This window comes from Pinus tabuliformis, chromosome 4_2, assembly GCF_031772625.1.
Source record: "Pinus tabuliformis cultivar Carrire ecotype Pingquan chromosome 4_2, CPIR1, whole genome shotgun sequence".
NCBI classification, from domain to species: domain Eukaryota; kingdom Viridiplantae; phylum Streptophyta; class Pinopsida; order Pinales; family Pinaceae; genus Pinus; species Pinus tabuliformis.
The window spans coordinates 358579189-358598748 of NC_142304.1; the positions used below are offsets into that span (position 1 = coordinate 358579189).

The 19560-nt window shown below is 40.9% G+C and overlaps 1 protein-coding gene across 1 annotated transcript in view; it reads left to right on the forward strand.

The window, feature by feature from the left end:
• LOC149169414 (uncharacterized) overlaps window positions 1-19560 on the forward strand; it is a 173377-nt gene that overhangs the window by 88204 nt on the left and 65613 nt on the right. Inside the window, exons 3-4 of the mRNA XM_089425186.1 lie at window positions 17660-17749; window positions 17938-17988. Of these exons, the coding sequence (XP_089281312.1) occupies window positions 17660-17749; window positions 17938-17988 (141 nt within the window). The remainder of the gene's footprint in view (window positions 1-17659; window positions 17750-17937; window positions 17989-19560) is intronic.

Here is a 19560-nt window from a genome sequence, read left to right on the forward strand (position 1 = left end):
GAGAGGGCATCAACAGTAGTCCGAGAGTGCAAGATAAATTATGGAAGGGCCAGCATGAGAGAGGACGCAGTTCATCAGGGCACTACACAGGATGACGCAGTGAGATCAGCGTAAGGGAAGGGGGTCCATTTCAGGGTCAGATTATCGTGGTGGAGAGCGAGAAATTTAATTCTAAATTTCTCCCAGTGTTTCTTTCTCTATTTTTTGCTGTCTGATGTCTTGTACATGAATTATTGCTGAAGAATAATAAAGAAACCCTCATCTGCTGCACCGGTTTTCCCAAGTTGGGTTTTTCTGGGGACGATTGTCCAAAAATAACTGTGCTAATGTGCTTATATGTGTGCTAGCATCTCCCTAATTTTCCTTGCATTTATTTTTCCGTAGTATTTAATTTGTGAAGGCTGCTGTGCATTTATTTCGATATTTTCCATAAGAAACTGCAAATAATTTGTTTAATTTATTTAACAAATAGAAGAGATAATATTAGTTGTTGCAGTAGGATTCCAGACTTCGGAATTTTCACACAAAGCAGTCACATTACCCAGGTAGAGGAGCAGAAAGGTGAAGATGCTTTCAGTCTTTCCTCTCTTTCAAAATCTTCCATGTTGAAATAATGAGTTTTCGCACTTGGATGATTTTCAATCTGCTAATCTCGATAGGTAATCCAATGCAATTAATTCTTTCATCAACCCCCAGCCTTGGGTAGTAATCATTCTAATGACGATAACTCTATCACTGTATGCTGTGACGAATGCCCAAGCACATTACGTGATCTTTGGTTTCTCATGAAGATTTTAATTTAGATCTAGAATATAGTTCACTATCCCTTGTGTCCTACCATTTGCAACGCATCTACTTGCGACGAAGATACCCCATGCTCTTCTGTTTCTTCATCCGATGAGTTATCCCCTCGATGGACGCAAGGCGGTGAAACTATCCATGATGAAATTGAAAACAGTCAAATCATAGAGAAGCCTTCCCACCCCTCATCATCGAAACTTCCTTTTCACCTCACTATCCCTTGTGTCCTACCATTTGCAACGCATCTACTTGCGACGAAGATACTCCATGCTCTTTTGTTTCTTCATCCGATGAGTTATCCCCTCGATGGACACAAGGCGGTGAGACTATCCATGATGAAATTGAAAACAGTCAAATCATAGAGAACCCTTCCCACCCCTCATCATCTCTTCTCTTGCATGAGGACAACTCTTCAAATTAGCTTGCTCATGAGATCTCACTGATTCATTTATCTTTGAATTTGCGATCAGAAGAGTCTTCTGACTTGAGTAATTTGGTTCCTGAAGTTGAAAAATGCGGTAAAATCTGTAACAAAGATGGCTACTATCCAATGAGCAGTGGTCTTATTGAAATCAACAATAGCAACTATCCTCAAACCATGCATGATCTGGTCCAAGCTTCAAAATGCGATTCTACAATCCTGGGAAGTTTCGGGACCTGTTGGGAGTCGAGGCACTTCAACTTCCGTTGATGGTTATGTCAGGATCTCGTGACTCTAGTAAGCCCCCCGAACTAAGTCAGATTTGGTTTCTCTTGCACAATCCGTCTCTTTGCATGGTTTCACTCGATGTAAATTTCCTTGTGAAAAATGTTTGGTATTCCGGGTGTGACCTTTCAAATTTTCAAGATTTTACTTCTGACTGAATTCAAGAATCTGTTATAGTTCATTCATCTTCATGCAAATCTCTCGCATCAAACTCGGGTTGGGAATGTGCATCTCTCATAGAGTCATGGAATTGCAAAGACTATCTTTGCCCAAAGGAATCATACTTATCGAATTTATCCCTTAATGGTCAGCTCCTGGGTCTTCTTGCAAATTTTATGTTGCAAATTTGTCCTCTCATCGCACCAGAAATCCTCTTGAGTGATAATGAATGCACAAGTTGTCACATGAATCAAGTTCTTCTCCATTCACCATGTCCCAACTGGTCTCATGTATTTGTGGTGTTGGCATCCTTTTTAAACTCTTTTGATGACTACGATGCTTGTACAATTTGTCACTAGTTGCAGGAAAATGGTCTATCATATTTGGCTCGTAAGGAACTTGGTTCAATTGTTCAGAGCATTCGCGACACTGTTCAAATCGATTTTTTTTCATTTATTGCAAATTGGGAATTTGATGCTTCAATTAGTTCATCTAATTATTTCTCTATCTTTGGTGACTGCCATTCAGCTTATCATTTTCCCATCAATACACCCAATGACTATTGTTTCACACCTCTTGGTCTTCGTTGTTCAACATCTCTCTATTCAGATTTTTCTCAAGCAAGCGAGGCACTTCAGCTTTTGCTAATGGTTATGGCAGGTCCTCACTATCTTGACATGACTGTTGAGTATGATCAAATCTATTTTTCCTCACAAGATTCCCATCATGATCCTGCTCCTCTAATTGAAAATTCACCTTTTCCAAGATTTCGGGGTTTTCAAGAGGGCCATCATGAATTTTACGATCCAATCGTTGAATGGCTGGAACAATCTTACCTGGCAAGCTTTGTAGCAAACAACAAGTTTCAATCTTTCCTCGCGCTTGCTAAGGAGCTCGGTGTAGATGAAGACACATCCGCAAGAAGCTTCCGAGGTTTGTTGAAAAATGGTATTCATCAAAAAGGTAAGCATGTGGATTGGATGAAAGTAGTGGTTGTGACACACCTTTTCGCCTATAGGAAGACCTTCCTTTTCTTGTGAAAATTATTCAAGTTCTTATTTTTTTGTTGCACATTGCTTTATATCTGTTTTAATTGTTCGTATCTCTGTGGATGCAGGTCAGGAATAATTATGTTGGCTTCACTAGAAATTTCATTACATGTGACCCAACCTACTAGCTGTTAGGTTAGGAGTAGGATTAGCTGCATCGTTAGTTTTCATTCTCTCGCACCCATCCCGTTTTGTTCCCTTTAGTCTCTCTTGTCTTTTCTCCCTTTTCTCCTTGCATTATGCTGTGGTTTAGTCTCTTTTGCTTGATTTTTGGTTTTGATTCCTTGTGGTATGTTTTCTTTCCTTTCATTTTGTTTCTTTTGTTTTTGTTTTTGTTGTTGTTTGTCTCTTTTTGTTTTCATTGTGTGAATAAGTGTTGAGCCTGGACCTATTTTGGCTTCTTAGTATGCGTGTGGCCGAACTACAAAGAGTCTTGTAACACTTCAACATTTGGCTAGTGTTCTGTTCGTCTTCCTTGTATTGGTTATATCTTTTGGCTGATGAAGTTCCGACGGAAAATACAATCCGTCCGTAAGGAGAGTTTTGGTCCAACCATGAACCCATGTCTAGTCTGGAAACCTCATGCCTATACTCGGTTTTTCTGCTTTGGTGTTCTCAAGCTTATCCAACTAGTAGAAATGGAGAAGGGAAAAAATCTAAACGAGAAAACCTAAATCAAAGGTTTCTATATGTTTCTCTGAAGGAACAACCTCTCCTGCTCTCAATAAGTCAGGATCCCTCTTCCGCCCCAAAATAAATAAGTGCCAATGCATAATTCTCTTTAAATAAATAAATAAAGGCGAAAGAAGAGAAAGGCTTCCTGTGCAGAGAGGTGAAGCAAGCAACTCCGTTGAGGTACTGTCCAGGCTCGCTGGTAGCGGAGCAATGTTTGTGTTCCTACGTGACTCCGCTGGGGTACTGTCCAGGCCTGCTGACAATAGAGAAACACCAAAGAAGAAAAATTATGCTCTGAAAATCTTAAGCTCACAAGCTACACTACCCTTCCCAATTCGAAACATTGTGACTATGTTGAATATTATGTTGTGTTCGACTGAGAAGGTATAGAGGAGACCATGTCTATTCGTGGGGTAAGTGGGGAGGCCAAGGTAATCTGCACGATGAATCAATACTCCCTGAAGAACGAAGGCCCTGCACGAAATGAGTTAACCAAAATAGAGAAGCTGGATTCTACCAGTGTGTCGCCAAGTGTTGTAGCGGCTGCAATACCCTCCAAAATTTTGGCTTACATTCAAATTTTTGAGCCTACTGTGGATCCTATGATCAGACATTCCTTACTCACTTATTGGTCAGTGGATGATTTCAAGCTCCCTTCTTGGATCTCAAGTGTCATTCACACTTTTATCTTAATAGAGCAAGTCTCGTCTCTGAGCATGGGAATTATCGCTTATCATGCAAAAGGGAGTTTTGGTTTGCTTCAAGGGGCAATCTTTGTGAAAATGAGTTGTTCTCATCATATAGACATACTTAGTACTCATTTCCAAAGTTTCACACACTATTACACCAGTGTCGTCATTATCCTCAGAAAGTCTATTGTTGGAGCCGCACTTGTCGTAAGCTGCGACAAAGGTCATTGCATTAAGGGAAGTATGTTTTCATATGTCCTAGATCATCTATGTTGTATCACTAAGTGTCCAAGTGTGTGGTCACAGACAAGTTCTATCATTGCTCACATCGGTTCCACTGATCCCACACTTAGCCAAATTCCAGAGGATTCTTAGCAACCTAGCCTCATCCAACCTTCCTAACTGTGCACTTCGCATCTGCAACCCCCAAGCTTTTTCCTTTCTTGCTGGAATTGCGCAATTCGTAGAAAGCCCAGCCTCCCTTGGCCTCCAAAACTGCACAGATGCTTCCTCTAGTGTCCTTCCCTCAGCCGGAGCTCACTGCCTCCAGAAACTGCGTAGTCTTGTCTCTCAAGCCTCTCAGCTGCCCATTCCCCCTTGCCTCCTGAAACTGCGCAGTTTGTCCTCCCAGGGTCCCATCCTACAATAACCGCTACCTGCTTAAACTGCGCAATTTCGTCCTTCATTGGGCTCTGCGCAAATTTTTCCCTCAGTGGGCACTACGCAAATTTTTCCCTCAGTGGGCACTATGCAATCTTATCCCTTAGTCTAGCCCAGTCACTGAGCCTTCCCCCTTGACCTAATACTAGTTCCGGCTCAGTCAATGGATTATCATGCAACATCTTAGACTAGGGGTTTATCAGACTGATGTCGTCTTGTCATGAGTGGATTGCAGATACAGGAATTCTACCATGCTATGGCAAGATGATGAAGAAGGAGATGAAGGAGGACATGCTAGATGACACTTAAGGAGTTGAGGAGAAAAGATAATCATCATATAAGAAGACCAAGGAACCTTGAGGTATGATAGAAGATCAAAGATCAGGACCGCATGAAAAAATCCATTTGATCCACAACCCTTTGGAGGGTAGGTACGAAGAACAAAGCACATCTTTCATGAAGTTGAAATGCACCTCTTATTGTAATATGAAGAACAACTTATCATTGTCATATCATTATGTCTTCAATGACATGTATGGTCGCAAACACTGAAAGTCATTCCATGTGTTTTTGCTAAGTGTTTCACTCCCTTTCGCAAGATAGGCAAGATGTCGTCTTTTTGCATGCTAGTTGTCGCACTTTATGCATAAGCTCATTTTGGTGGTTTCAAGGGCTCATCTTTGTGTTTATGAGTTTTCCTAACCATATAAACACCTGTCACACTCATTCACAAAGTCTTGAGTGCTGTTGCACAAGTGTCGTCACAATCATAATAAAGGTTATCTTAGGTGTCATACTTGTCGTAACTAGTCATGAAGCAGGCACACACAAGCGAAAGTGTTGTCCATGTGTCATGGGTGATCAATGTTGTTGAGTCGTCAAGTATTCTAAGTGTTAGGACACAGTCAAAGCTTCATCACTTCACCTATCAGTCTCACTGGTCCAGTACTTAGCCTTTTCCGAAGAAGCTCCCTAGCCCTTCAACTTGGCTTCACCCAGCCTGCTTGGACTACGCATTGCGCAGTTCCAGTCAGCAGGCTGTGACCTTGACCCTTGGATCTACGCAATGCACAGTTCCTGTCTCCCAGGACTGCTACATTGCGCAATTCCTGAGCCCAAGACCCAACATTCCCTTGTAGAATTGTGCAATCTTTTCAATGTTCCAGTTAGCAGGTTGTGACCTTGACCCTTGGATTTGTGCAATGCGCAGTTCCTGCCTCCCAGGACTGCTACATTGTGCAATTCCTGAGCCCAAGACCCAACCTTCCCTTCCAGAATTGCGCAATCTTTTTAGTCAGCCTTCCCTTCCAGAACTGTGCAAAAGCTGCCTTCAGTGGTCCTCCCCTCATCCTGACCCACTATCTCCCAAACTGCGCAGAAGTCAGTCAACCTTCCTCTCTAGAACTGCACAGAAGTCAGTCAACCTTCCTCTCTAGAACTGCACAGAAGTCAATCAACCTTCCTCTCCAGAACTGCGCAAAAATCTTCCATAGTGGCCCCTCCTTCAGCCAGACTCACTCATCTCCAAAATTGCGCAGAAGACAACCTCTCAGCCTAGCCTGAACTGCGCATTGCGTAATTCCAGACCTCAAGCCTCAGCCCTAGTTGCTGGGACTGCGCAATGCGCAGTCACTGAGCCTCCCTTCCCAACTTGTAACTTAGTTCCAGCTCAGTCCCTGGACTAGAATGCATCATCTTAGGCTAGGAGGTTTTCGGGTTGATGTTGTCTCGTCATGAGTGAGTTGCAGATACAAGAACTTGGCGGGATGATGAAGAAGGAGATGAAGGAGGAAGACATGCAAAGGACATTCTTGTAGCTGAGCATGCAAGCTGATCTATCAAGGCAAAAGGACACCAACTTGCGACCACAACCCAAGACTTGAGATCATTGAAGACTCCTGTCACCAAGCCATGAGGAGGTGGAAGACAAGAGTATTCTCAAGAAGACATCACTCACAGCAGCAGCAGTGGCCTGACACTGCCACAACATCCAAGCAGTTTACATCAGCAGTGCCATGTCATGTCTTGTCATGAGCTGTCATATGCCACATCATCATTGTGGACCATGTATATTATATTCAAATGTATTGTAAAGTGGAAGTCCAAAGGACACACATGAATATGGAGAGTCATGTAAGTTGAAAAGTCATAGGAAGTTGAACAGTCATGAGGGTAGTTAAAGAGTCAAAAGGGAAGCATCACCCCTTGGTTATATATACCCCTTCATTGTATGAGCAAAAGACTTTTCACCTAGGCTCCTCTCGCAAGGCATTAGAGAGATCAACTAGTTCTTGAAGGAGCAAGGAATGGCTCCAATGTCCCACTATTGGGGCTAGTGATGTACATTGTAAACATGTGTCTTGGAAATTTTTCTTAATAACAAAAGCCTTTTAAGGCCAGCATGTTCTTCATGCATGGACTATGAATGTTTGTAAGACTATTTTGTGGACGTTTGTATTTCATGTTTGCTTTCACATGTACTAAGATAGTTGAACTATTTTGGTTATTTTAGTGCTTATCTTATTGAGAATGTGTTGTAATGGTTGTTATTAGTTAATGTTGTCCCATCCTTGTGGACTATTCCGCGGGATACTAGATAGATCTTTCCTTGTTTGTTGGTTGTAACAACCATCACATCCGTTGTGGACTATTCCGCTGGATGTTAGACGAAGCTTTCTGGTTCATGTGTGTCTCTTCTTGGGTGGTACTATTACCTCTCACTTAGAGGCTCACTTTTATCCCCCTTTTGTAGTAGAGGAACCTTGACATAGTTGCAACTGCACACTCACCAGGCACACCTCCCTTACTTTTCGAAGACACCATTGCATCACTCTCCTGTGCTGATAGCTAGAGCCAAGAAAAATCTTTAAGGATTTGGCAATCGAGCCTTTATACTGGATGGGACTCCTACACCAAATGGTGTGAGGTTTGATTGGGATGTCATACCGGGGAGATCCCCTTGGTTGACAGATTTCCAGAACCGTCAACACCAGGGTCAAAACCTCTCCTCTTGAGAGGAAAACCCACAATAATTCTTTTCTTCTTACAGAATCTTCAAATGACGAATTCCAAGACCTATGACCCAAGACCAAGACCCCTCCAAGACCAAATCAAACCTCTTCTTGATGAACTTACTTCTCACAAAGTCAACCCAAGTCAAACTTGCCTCATAGCATCTCCAACTTCTCCTTCGATCAAAATTTTAGACATGAAATTTTAACTACAATTTCGGCCTCCCTAACCTACAAGTACTGCAACTTTGCACGTGTGGGTAGTTTAGTGGCTGAAATGACCTTCTCTCTCCTTCGCTTGATGTGCTTCCTCTTCCTTGATAACTCGACTTCCTTCCTTGATCTTCTTGCTCTAAAATTTCTGCTTCTCTTGACAAATCCGCAATGAGGTCTAGTTGCAGCAATAATGATGCCCTAGTTTCGCACGTGTGGCCCAAAACAATTCTAAAATTTGAATTTTCTCTCTCTTTAGATCTTCTCGCCTTCCTCGCTAGGTCTCCTTGTCTTTGTTGCTTTAATGAACTTGCTTGATCTATCTTCAAATGAGGTCGAGCACCTCTTATATAGGCTTCTTGTGGAGGTCAAATAGCCCTTATGAGGTCGACTTGTCATTGCTTGTAGGTCGACTTGGTCTTGGATGAGGCCATTTGACTCTTTTTGACTTATATAAATGCTCTTTACATGATACAAAGTGCCTAATGGGGCTTTTATATATGACAATGTCTCAATTGACTTCTTGACTCTATGACAAACCCTAAAAGCACTCAATGGGTGCTTGACCTACAAATAAATTGACCTTGAGCATGAAACCCATGCCACAAAAATAATAATAATAATTTTCCTTTCTTTTTACAATATAGAAGAATCAAGAGTATCATATTTATGAAGACCAAACCTAGTTACATACTTTAATAGAACTGACTCTCCTACTGCCTCTGTGCAGGCCCTGCATCACCTATGCGCAAACCTGAACCTTGCTAGCCCGGAACTGCCTCGAATCAGCTACTGACTAATTGCTGCTGGTTTGGAAGCCTCTAACTTGGCCCTCTATAAATATTCCCAACCCCTAGCACCTGAAATTGCCACTGCTCCAGCTAAATTGAATGCCCTCTTTGAGGCTTTATCCAACCTCCTAAAGAAATAATTCGACCTTCTCTCTTTGCCTCTCAGGAATTGGAAAACTTCCTCCGTATCACTGTGTCTACCCCTCCCTAGCTCTGCGTCCCCTCTCTGGCTCGAACTCTATTGCTAGCTAGCTCAAACTGCCCAAGGAACTCGCATTGCCAAATCTCTTCTGTGTGTCTCTCCATCAATCAATCGATCTCTTTTTATAATCTCCAGTTGGGACCCCAACGACCAAGATTAAAAGTTAATCGATGGCTAAGACAATTTCTAAGTCAATTTGTGTGAGTTTCTAGAGAATTCTTACCTTTCTTACCAAAAAATTTAAATGATGGTCGATTAATTTAATTGAGCTTTCTCTAGGTGGAATTTCTAGAAACAATTTTTGGGTTTTGGAGAACTCATGTGTTTTGACCTCTCCGCGAAGTTTCGAGACTAGAACACCATTTGATGCTACAAAAACTCACAAAAAACCCACATACATTTGATTAAGTACCAATCAGGTAATGAGGAGAATAAGATTGTCAGGTAACTTCCAAGGATCTTCTAATCACTCGGGCTCTACAAGATACAAACTAAATAGGGTTCAAGGGCTTCATTGTCATCTTCTACACTTCTTTGATGGGAGAGTATGTCCTTGTAATTCTTTCCTTTCCAAGGAGTATATTTGTATTTTGGCCTCGTGTGAAATGCTCAATAATGTCTTGGCAAGGTATTCTTGGGCTGAGGCTCTGGTTTAGGAAACTGAGAAGATCTAGCTTTTGGCAGTTGTGTAATGATTTTTCATTTGGCTTCCTTCTAGAACCTAGAAGGATTGCAATACTATTTAGTAGATCATATAAGCTTCTTGTGGTTCATCTTCTTTTACTTGCTCTCTTGGAAGTGGTGCTTGTCAATGTGTCTTAGATGCTTTGGGAATTATCTAGGAAAACTTATGATCTTATAATCCATGTTTTGGTACTAGAAACAATGATTGGGTATGTTAATACAAGGCACCGTTGCAGTGAATCTGAGCTCTTTAACCGTAACATCAATGGATTCATTGAGGACAATGGGGACTCGGGAGGACATGAATGGGAATGCACATGGTTTGCAAACTGATATAAAAATAAACCTTTAGTAAGGTTTCTTTTTATATCAGTATTGCAGATTTTGGGTCCTTTTTTCCCAAATTTGTTTCTTCTATCAGTGCTCCGTTTTTAGATATTATCTTAGAGTGGTTCTTCATTTTATTTTTTGCATCTTGCTTTATGTATGGGTCCCTGTAAATGTTGCCACTGTGTATTGGCAATATTGTACTCAGTCGTCTTATTGACCTACTTTTGCGGTCATTCGTTGGACATTGATAAGATTATATTAATACTTGTAAGTTTCTAGCCATGAGGCTCCTATATTTCTTTGATAGCAGTTGCTGATTGCAACTGGCAGGGTGACACTGCCTATAAAACATCCCACCAAAGCATGGTTACTGCCTAAGATTAAAGTTTTAAGTGGCTTGTTGATTTTCATGATATTGGAGTCTAGGTTAGAATCTTACAATCACTAATTTTACCAATCTGAGTATCACAACAAACTACTTTGCACAATGTAACAATATACAACAGTAAATCTACTAGTGCGCAAATATAGACAACTTTTTACAAAACCCAACTTCGTTATATTAACAAACTGATAATACAATGTTGAAATGCTGATGTTCTATGCTGTAACAATCACTTATTACAAAGTGCCTTTATGCTGCAATATTAGATAAGAAAATGTAGATAGAATATAAATCAAATGCACAATAGAAGACAACCAAGAACAAAATGAGACACAAAGAATTTAGGTCCAATGACCAGGGCAAAACCCATAAGGGGAAAACCCAACCAAATTCTTCTTCTATTAGAAATCAATTGTTCAACAAAGATACAAAGTACAATTAGAGATCAAGAGAGTGAGTAAGTTCACCCAAACGTGAACAACCTGTAGCATGAAGATCACTGTAGCAGCAACATATGCACAAACTGAATCAACCTTCCCTTTAACTGAATCAACACTGAAACACTGAAGCATTGAATCAACCTTGGCTCACCAAGTTTTGCACTTCCTCTCCATGTCTCTCTCTCACAATCTTCTTCAACTCTCTCCAAATCTCTCTCAAGTTCAAATTCTTCTTTCACAATGCACTAGTTGTAAGGAGAGAAAGTGAAGCACATATATATAGGAGGAGCAATGAATCCATGCCATAAAGGAGGAGTAACTTGCATGTCAAGAGGGAGAGTAACATATGCCTGTTTAAGAATGTAACTCATGCCATTAAGAAGGTACAAATGCCTTTGTAACTTATGCCATTAAGAAGGATAGTGTAATATATGCATTAAAGAGTGCGTAAGAGGAATCTTTCATGACATGCTTTAATGAGAGCGTAAGAGTGTAAGAGGAATCTTTTATGACGAGCGTTTATTGAGTGTAAGAGAGTGTAAGAGGCTAAGAGCATTAATGAGAGTGTAAGAGGAATATGCCATGTCAATAATGAGAGTGTAAGAGAACATTATTGAGAGCCATGATTGAATGACTTGAATTTATTTTTAATAATAATATAATAGTATCATAATAATAATAATATTGATGATTAAGTCGAAATTGAACTACTAGGATTAATTGATGATCATAATGGATTTTCCATCAACAATTCCTGATTACCAATTGATGCAAGGTGATTTACTATATTTGGAAAGTCATACTTGAGACTTTCTATTTGTAGAAATTCTATTTTTAGACGTTCTATTTTTAGAAATTCATCCATGAGTTGCCAAATTTTCAACATACAACATTCTAGGGCTTCCGTACTAGGGATAATGGTCCTCATACATCCCACTTATACAAGACTGCAACTTGGACTTGGTGTTAACAACTATGACAACCAAATTGCCCGAACAAGATACACTGACCATCTGGCTGATGTATTGCGCTCTCTCATTACTCTTGGTCGTCTCCTAAACACACCTACCTAGTCCTTTAGCTTTGATCTGCAACAACACAACTCTGCCTCTATCAATGAACCAACTCCATGAGGTCACTAAGCATGGTTCCAATTGCTCTCTAACTGATCGTTAGTCCTTCAAACACATGAACACATCGATACTCCTGTCGAGTTGTTCACAACTCCATTTGTGAACAACTCTCAACTGCTCACTGTTGCTCCTCAACTTCCTTTGGGACTTCTTTCCCAACTGGTTGCTCCTTAGTACTTCAAGGACACAACTATTAGGAAATTTCTTCCCACTAGTGCCTCCCTGCGCTGCTCGATGAAGACACACTTAGGGCACGGAGGGCTGCCACCTATCACTGCAAGATGTCCTTCTCCAACAATGAACTTGGGCTGATGTGATTTGTTCCCTTGACCTCCTTTCTTTGTCCTTCAAGAATTACTCCCGACCTCACCTAATTCTACCTCTTCTAACAATCCTCTTAGTCCTTCAAGAGGATGTACTTGGGGCTTGGACCAAGCCACTACATCCCTCCTAACGCCTGCTCTTTTGGCTGCTCCAACAACTGTCCTACACTAGGACAACATCCACTTAGCAAAGAACAACTTGAAACACTATACTACATTTGAGATGCAACTCTGCAATGCGCTCTAGAGTCTGAGTTTTTCGGCCCACTGGTTAGGGCTTCTTGACCCATTGCAACAACCCTTAACACTGCCTCAAAGCTCCTCTAACCTTAGCACTACTTGGCCTTCTTCCAAGCCCTGCCTTCCTTCTATATCGTCCTTCTCTAAGGCTATCATAACGGACTTGCATGACTTGTCTTGGCCACTGCAATCTCTGAGGTGTAACCCTTATGCTCCTTGCACTTGGATGATCTCCCAAATTTGGACCACCAAACCTAGCAATACATCATACTTGAAGAACAAAACATACCTCTGTCAAACTTGCTTCAATGCTGCCCCTGTCCAACCTTTCTCCTGAGGTTCTCGACCTTGGTTAGGGCACCCTATAATCACTACAGGTCTGCACCTTCGACTTGGCCAGAAAGTCCTTCAAACTAGTGGTATCCTGCCTTTACAAGGTCTCCTTATCTGTGCCAATATCACAACAACATGCAACCTCTACAACAGTTAGCACCCAAACCAGGTCTCGACTGCTCCTGAATATAGTATAGATGACTGCTACCTTTTGAAGGTTTTCTCCACAGAAAGGTGCCCATATCAACTCTTCATACTCATCCCTTCCTCCTCTTGGTCCTGCACAAACCAAAACCATCGAAAGATGCCCAACTGTCTTCTTTCCTTGCTTGATTTTCCTCCTCCAAGCATGCAACTTCCTCAAATTGTCTTGTCTAATGATGTATGCACTTGTGGTGGTGAGAAATGAGGTTTCTCCTCACTTCTATATATACAAATTATGAGGGTGTGCACCAACTAGCCCTTGGGGGATCACTAAGTCTAGGCTGACTTGACTTTAGTTGCACAAGCCCACACAAAACATTCAAAAATGATTTCCTCCATTTTTACAGGGCATCTCATGGTGCTTAAAATGACTCCTTGCTCCTTTATGGATGCCTTACGTCCTCCATTTGCCAAGTTCCCAAATGTCCCCATGGTTTTGGCCCCACATCTTTGGGTACAAAACCCCAACCTTGGGTTCTAAGCCCACAAATCATATTTGTGAAGCCCATTCCTCCAAAACCCTCTAGCCTAGGGTTTGGAGTACCTCCCAAGCTACAAATCTCAACACTCCCTCTTAGTGAGGGAGGTACTTCCAACACTATGAAGTCTCCAACATCAATACCGGTGACACTAGCCCATTTGGCATCCATCACTTCAACATCTCTGTAGAATGAACCACACAATCTTGGTAGAGCCTTTGCCTCATCTCATTTGAACTTAAAGACCCCAACTTCCATAGGATTGCTCCCTCTGAAGCTAGACTCTCTTTGAGTCTGTAGTACCTCCACTGACTCAACTTGCTACTGATCTTGTGTCCTACAAGGTTAGTCCGAGTTGCAGTCGAACATAGGCCATCATCAATGCAACTCAATCCTGCAAGCACTCATCCTCCTGGATCAAACACAACTCGTGCACATCCCTCCAATCTCGGATATGCAACACCATTGCCCAAAGAAGAAACTAGCCTGCCAACAACTTGTCCATCACATGAAGTAATCTTGATCATACCAATCTCATCCACGCCAAAAAAATTCTCGAGCTGCCCCAACAATCAATGGCAAGTCAGAGGAAGTTCATGATCAACGACTTGCCACACAACAAACTATTGTTCACCAGCTTCTACACCAATCCACCAAAACTCCTAGCCTATCTCATTGCAAAGCCAGTCAAGACCACATCTCCATGTTTTTAGCTGAATCCTCTACTCTATGATCTAGACAATCTCAACTCCCTCTGATCCGCTTTGTTGTGCACACTCTGATTCACTGGCCCTTCAAAGTAGGTCTAATACCATGTTGATTTTCCACAATATTGGAGTCTAGGTTAGAATCTTACAATCACTGATGCTACCAATCCAAGTATCACAACAAATTACTTTGCACAAATATAGACAACTTTTTGCAAAACCCAACTTCGTTATATTAAAAAACTGATAATACAAGTCTAGGGATCTCGTACTAGGGATAATGGCCCTCATACATCCACTGATACAAGACTACAACTGGGGACTTGGTGTCAACAACTATGACAACCAAACTGCCCGAACAAGATACGCTGACCATTTGACTGATGTAGCATGCTCTCTCAGCTCCTCTCGGTCATCTCCTAAACACACCTGCCCAGTCCTTTGGCTCTGATCTGCAACAACACAACTCTGCCTCTATCAATGAACCAACTCCATTAGGTCACTGAACATGGCTCCAACTGCTCTCTAGCTGATCGTTAGTCCTTCAATGCATCAACACATTGAGACTCCTGTTAAGTTGTTCACAACTCCATTTGTGAACAACTCTCAACTGCCCACTGTTGCTCCTCAACTCCTTTGGGACTTCTTGCCCAACTAGCTGCTCCTTAGTCCTTCAAGGACACAACTCTTAGGGACTTTCTTCCCACTAGTGCCTTCCTGTGCTGCCTGATGAAGACACACTTAGGGCACGGAGGGCTGCCACCTATCACTGCGAGATGTCCTTCTCCAACAATGAGGGCTGATGTGATTTGCTCCCTTGACCTCCTTTCTTTGTTTTTCAAGAATCAGTCCTGAGCTCAGCCAATTCTACCTCTTCGAACAGTCCTCTTAGTCCTTCAGGAGGATATACTTAGGGCTTGGAGCAAGTCACTACAGCCCTCCTAATTCCTGCTCTTTTGGCTGCTCCCACAACTGTCCTACACTAGGACAACATCCACTTAGCAAAGAACAACTTGAAACACCATACTACATCTGAGATGCAAGTCTGTAACGTGCCCTAGGGTCTGAGTTTTTCAGCCCACTGGTTAGGGCTTCTTGATCCACTGCAACAGCCCTTAACACTTGCCTCAAAACTCCTCTAACCTCAGCACTATTCTGCCTTCTTCCAAGCCCTGCCTTCCTTCTATATTCCTCCTTCTCTAAGGCTGTCATAACAGACTTGCATGACTTGTCTTGGCTGCTGCAATCTCTGTGATGTATCCCTTATGCTCCTTGCACTTGGATGATCTCCCAAATGTGGACCAGCAAACTTAGCAATACATCATACATGAAGAACAAAACATACCTCTGTCAAACCTGCCTCAATGCTGCCCTGTCCAGCCTTTCTCCTGAGGATCTCGGCCCTGGTTAGGGCACCCTTTAATCACTACAGGTCTGCACCTTCGACCTGGCCAGAAAATCCTTCGAACTGCTGGTATCCTCCCTCTACAAGGTCTCCCTGTTTGTGCTAATATCACAGTAGCATGCGGCCTCTACAACAGCTGTTGTAACCACAGTTAGCACCCAAACCAGGTCTCATCTGATCCTGAATATAGTACATATGACTGCGGCCTTGTTCGTTGAAGGTTTTCTCCACAGAAAGGTGCCCAGATCAGCTCTTCATATTTGACCCGGGCCTCCTCTTGGTCCTGGACAAACCAAAACCACAGAAAGATGTTCAACTGTCTTCCTTCCTTGCTTGATTTGCCTCCTCCAAGCATGCAGCTGCCTCAGATTGTCTTCTCTAATGATGTATGCACTTGTGGTGGTGAGAAATGAGGCTTCTCCTCACTTCTATATATACAAATCATTAGGGTGTGCAACAACTAGCCCTTGGGGCATGCCACATCACTAAGTCTAGGTTGACTTGACTTTAGTTGCACAACCCCACACAAAACATTTAAAAATTATTTCCTCCATTTTTATAAAGTATCTCATGGTGCTTGAAATGGCTCCTTTCTTCTTTAAGGATGCCCTACATCCTCCATGTGCCAAGTGCCCAAATCTCCTCATGGTTTTGGCCCCACATCTTTGGGTACAAAACCCCAACCTTGGGTTCTAAGCCCACAAATCACATTTGTGAAATCCATTCATCCAAAACCCGCTAGCCTAGGGTTTGGAGTACCTCCCAAGCTACAAATCTCAAAATGGCCAAGTGTTCAGTGGTTCTTATGTTGGAAAAATATCGAATGGGATTTTGGCTTCTTATCTCTTATCTCAGATTTCACTTCACTTCCAGTCCTGATCTGTGATTTTTCGTAACATCCATAGATTATAAAATATTTCAATGGAACTCGCAGAAAATATTCATTGAGCATAGGCTTCAATTACTTCATCATATTTAATATTTTCATTTGTAAGGGTTGCTTGGCGATTTATGAGTTTTGTTGACAGGGTTCTTTCATGTTTTTAATGGAGAATTTACAGAATTAAAGTTTCACTAACTCCTTGATTTTGCGCAACCATTAACTTGTAAGAGAGTCACATTGCTAGTATGTTGTATCTTAAAAGAACTTGGTTGCTTGATAAATGTCTTATGAATACCACCATAACCATTAAGCAGTCCACCTTTTTCTTTTTATTTTCATGGGTGTACAGGTAAATTCTTTTCCTTAGCTGAACTTCATATGCTTTTTGTTCTTTCTGAGTCTGTGCGCCAGTCTGAGCTAGTACAGTTCAGTAATGGTTCTAAGTGTATTACTTTTTTTCAGAAAAATAGCCCTCAGTTTCCGACATATTAAACATTCCAAATAAGGTCAGTGGTTGCTTGCCAGCCTCCTGCAGAATTCCCCACCTTCCACAGTGTCTTGAATTGAGGACAATATGTACTATTAACCACTGTTGATAATATCGGCGATATTCGAAAATATCGCGATATTTTCGGCAAAACGATATATCGCCGAGAAAATATCGCGATATTTTCTGTTTTGATAATATCGCGATATTTTCAAAATATCGGCAAATATAGGAAAAATATCGCGATATTTTGAAAATATCGGCAAAATATCGGCTATATTTAAAAATTTGAAAAAATTATTTTTTATGCTTGCCGATATTTACCGATATTTTCGCCAATATTGCCTATAAGATATTTTCTGGACCCTCGCCGATATTTTGCCGATACCGATATTTTCAACACTGCTATTAACCACTGGCTGAAATACTCGCTGGTAACCACAAGGGAGTTGATGGGATTTGATGATTTTTGATCCATGAGACCTCCATGAACTTTTGCAGTAGAGAATCTCCAATTGACCTGACCCATGAGGCTCTAATTATGTTAGATCATATCTATCTTTATCTTGCATTATGTAATGCCTACAACTGGCCATTCTAGTAGGGACAATTGTAAATTGTAATGCAATGAATTCTAACAAGAAGACATATTTATGTGATCTTAAAACAGAAGCTGCGCAAAGTCTTTGCTGAAAATGAGCTACCGTCAAGGTCTTACAAGGAAAATCTGTCACAGCAACTGGGCCTTACGTTTCGAAAGGTTTGTTCTGCATTGTGTTCAGCTAATACTAATATTCTTCACAGGTGGTAGCTTAGTAGCAGTTGTGAATTTTGCAGTGTTATTAGTTGTCCTGTCTTTGATGTCAATCCTCATTGTATGAAGTAGAAACTATCATTTTTTAAACCTTTAATCTAATTCATATGTGGAAACATTTTGGTCTTATTCAGGTCCATATGTGGTTCAAAAATGCCCGTTATATGTCTCTGAAGAGCCGAAAGGTATTGGTTGCTATTGTTTGGTCTCTTTATATGCAAATAGTTACAATTTTGTTAATATATCAGATACGTTTCATATTCTGTAGCTTCTTGTCCACAACCTGAATGCTTAGGAGACAAAGACCAAGTTCACATAAATACAGTAGTACTGGTGCATTGGATTGAAACACAGAGTAACCATGACAAACAGAAAGACACATTAAATATTAAAAAGGTATGGTTAGTAAATGTTATTAAAAAGCATAGGAACCAAGCATAATACGACAAAATATGTAGCATGCATGTAAAATTACAAGAAAACAGAATTCAAGCATTAAGCATTCCACCGTCTGGGTGCATGAAGTTCAGCAAAAGTTCCTTTGAAAACTCCACAATAGCATCTAGTGTTGAGAGTCGAGACAGATTATTGATGGCGTGGCAGTTAGGACTGGTTATCACTTTATTTAAATTTCATTTGTCAGATAGTTAATTGTTCTCCAACAGTGAGCAGACTATGGTATATTCTTTTTCTAACAATGAATCTGTGTTTTGATTTTCTTTTACTTGAGCAACTCTCATAATGCAATTTAGTCGATAATTATTTATATCAAATTTTAAAAACGTATCATCCCATTAGTTGATTGCGGAAACTCAAGTTTAAGGTTTCCAGTGGAAAAGGGAGATGTGTTAAGTGATTTGAATAAAAAATATTACTATGATATCTTGTGCACATTATTATCTTTAGTAGATTATCAATGAATTTGCTGTTGTGACAAGAATAGAACTATATTTAGAGATGGGCCACTTTGGAGTGAAAGGTGGAACACAAAGACTTAATGGATCCCATGTTTCTGGACAAGAGGCAAGATGATTGTCATGAACACAAAGTGTTTAGTTGAGACTCAGTTGCTTAAATTAAGCAGGCATATGTGTGAGGTAAGAGAGAGGGTGACTGTGTTTTTGAGTAGCACATATTAATAGCATATTGGGCATGGGAATTATTATTGGCAAGCATAGTGTTTTTGGCGTGATTTTCATTGTGGATTTAACACTCTTCAAGGAAGATATGGAGGGTAATTATTATCAGCATGCAGATTTAATTGGCAAAGGGGAATGTGCCTATAACATCCAGAAATACATGTGTGATTCTTGGAAAAGTAAACACAATGTACCAAGAGGGGGTTCGGTTGATTATGATGGTTGGAGTTCATTCTTGTGAAGGTGAAATGTTTTATGTGAGCTTTCAAATTATTGCAGACGAATCTTCATTAATTGGAAACTGATCTTGAAATGTTTGCCGAATTTCATATTTTGGAAGCCATAGTGTATGAGGATTGATGATTAACATGGAACAATCTATAAAGAATTCGAGGATCACTTTATGACAAGGGAAGACTGACTCTGGGATGGAGGTTATGCTGCAGGATGCTTTGAGTGTTTCTATTATCTTTTAGCAAAATTGAAGCTGAGAAATGTTTTATGATGGTTGAGAGTCGAGACATGTGCATAAAGATGAGGTGTTGCATGATATTTGAGAGATTTTGTAATTGCACAAAGATGAGAAGTGTTGCATGAGAAGTGTTTCCTGAAGCTTGG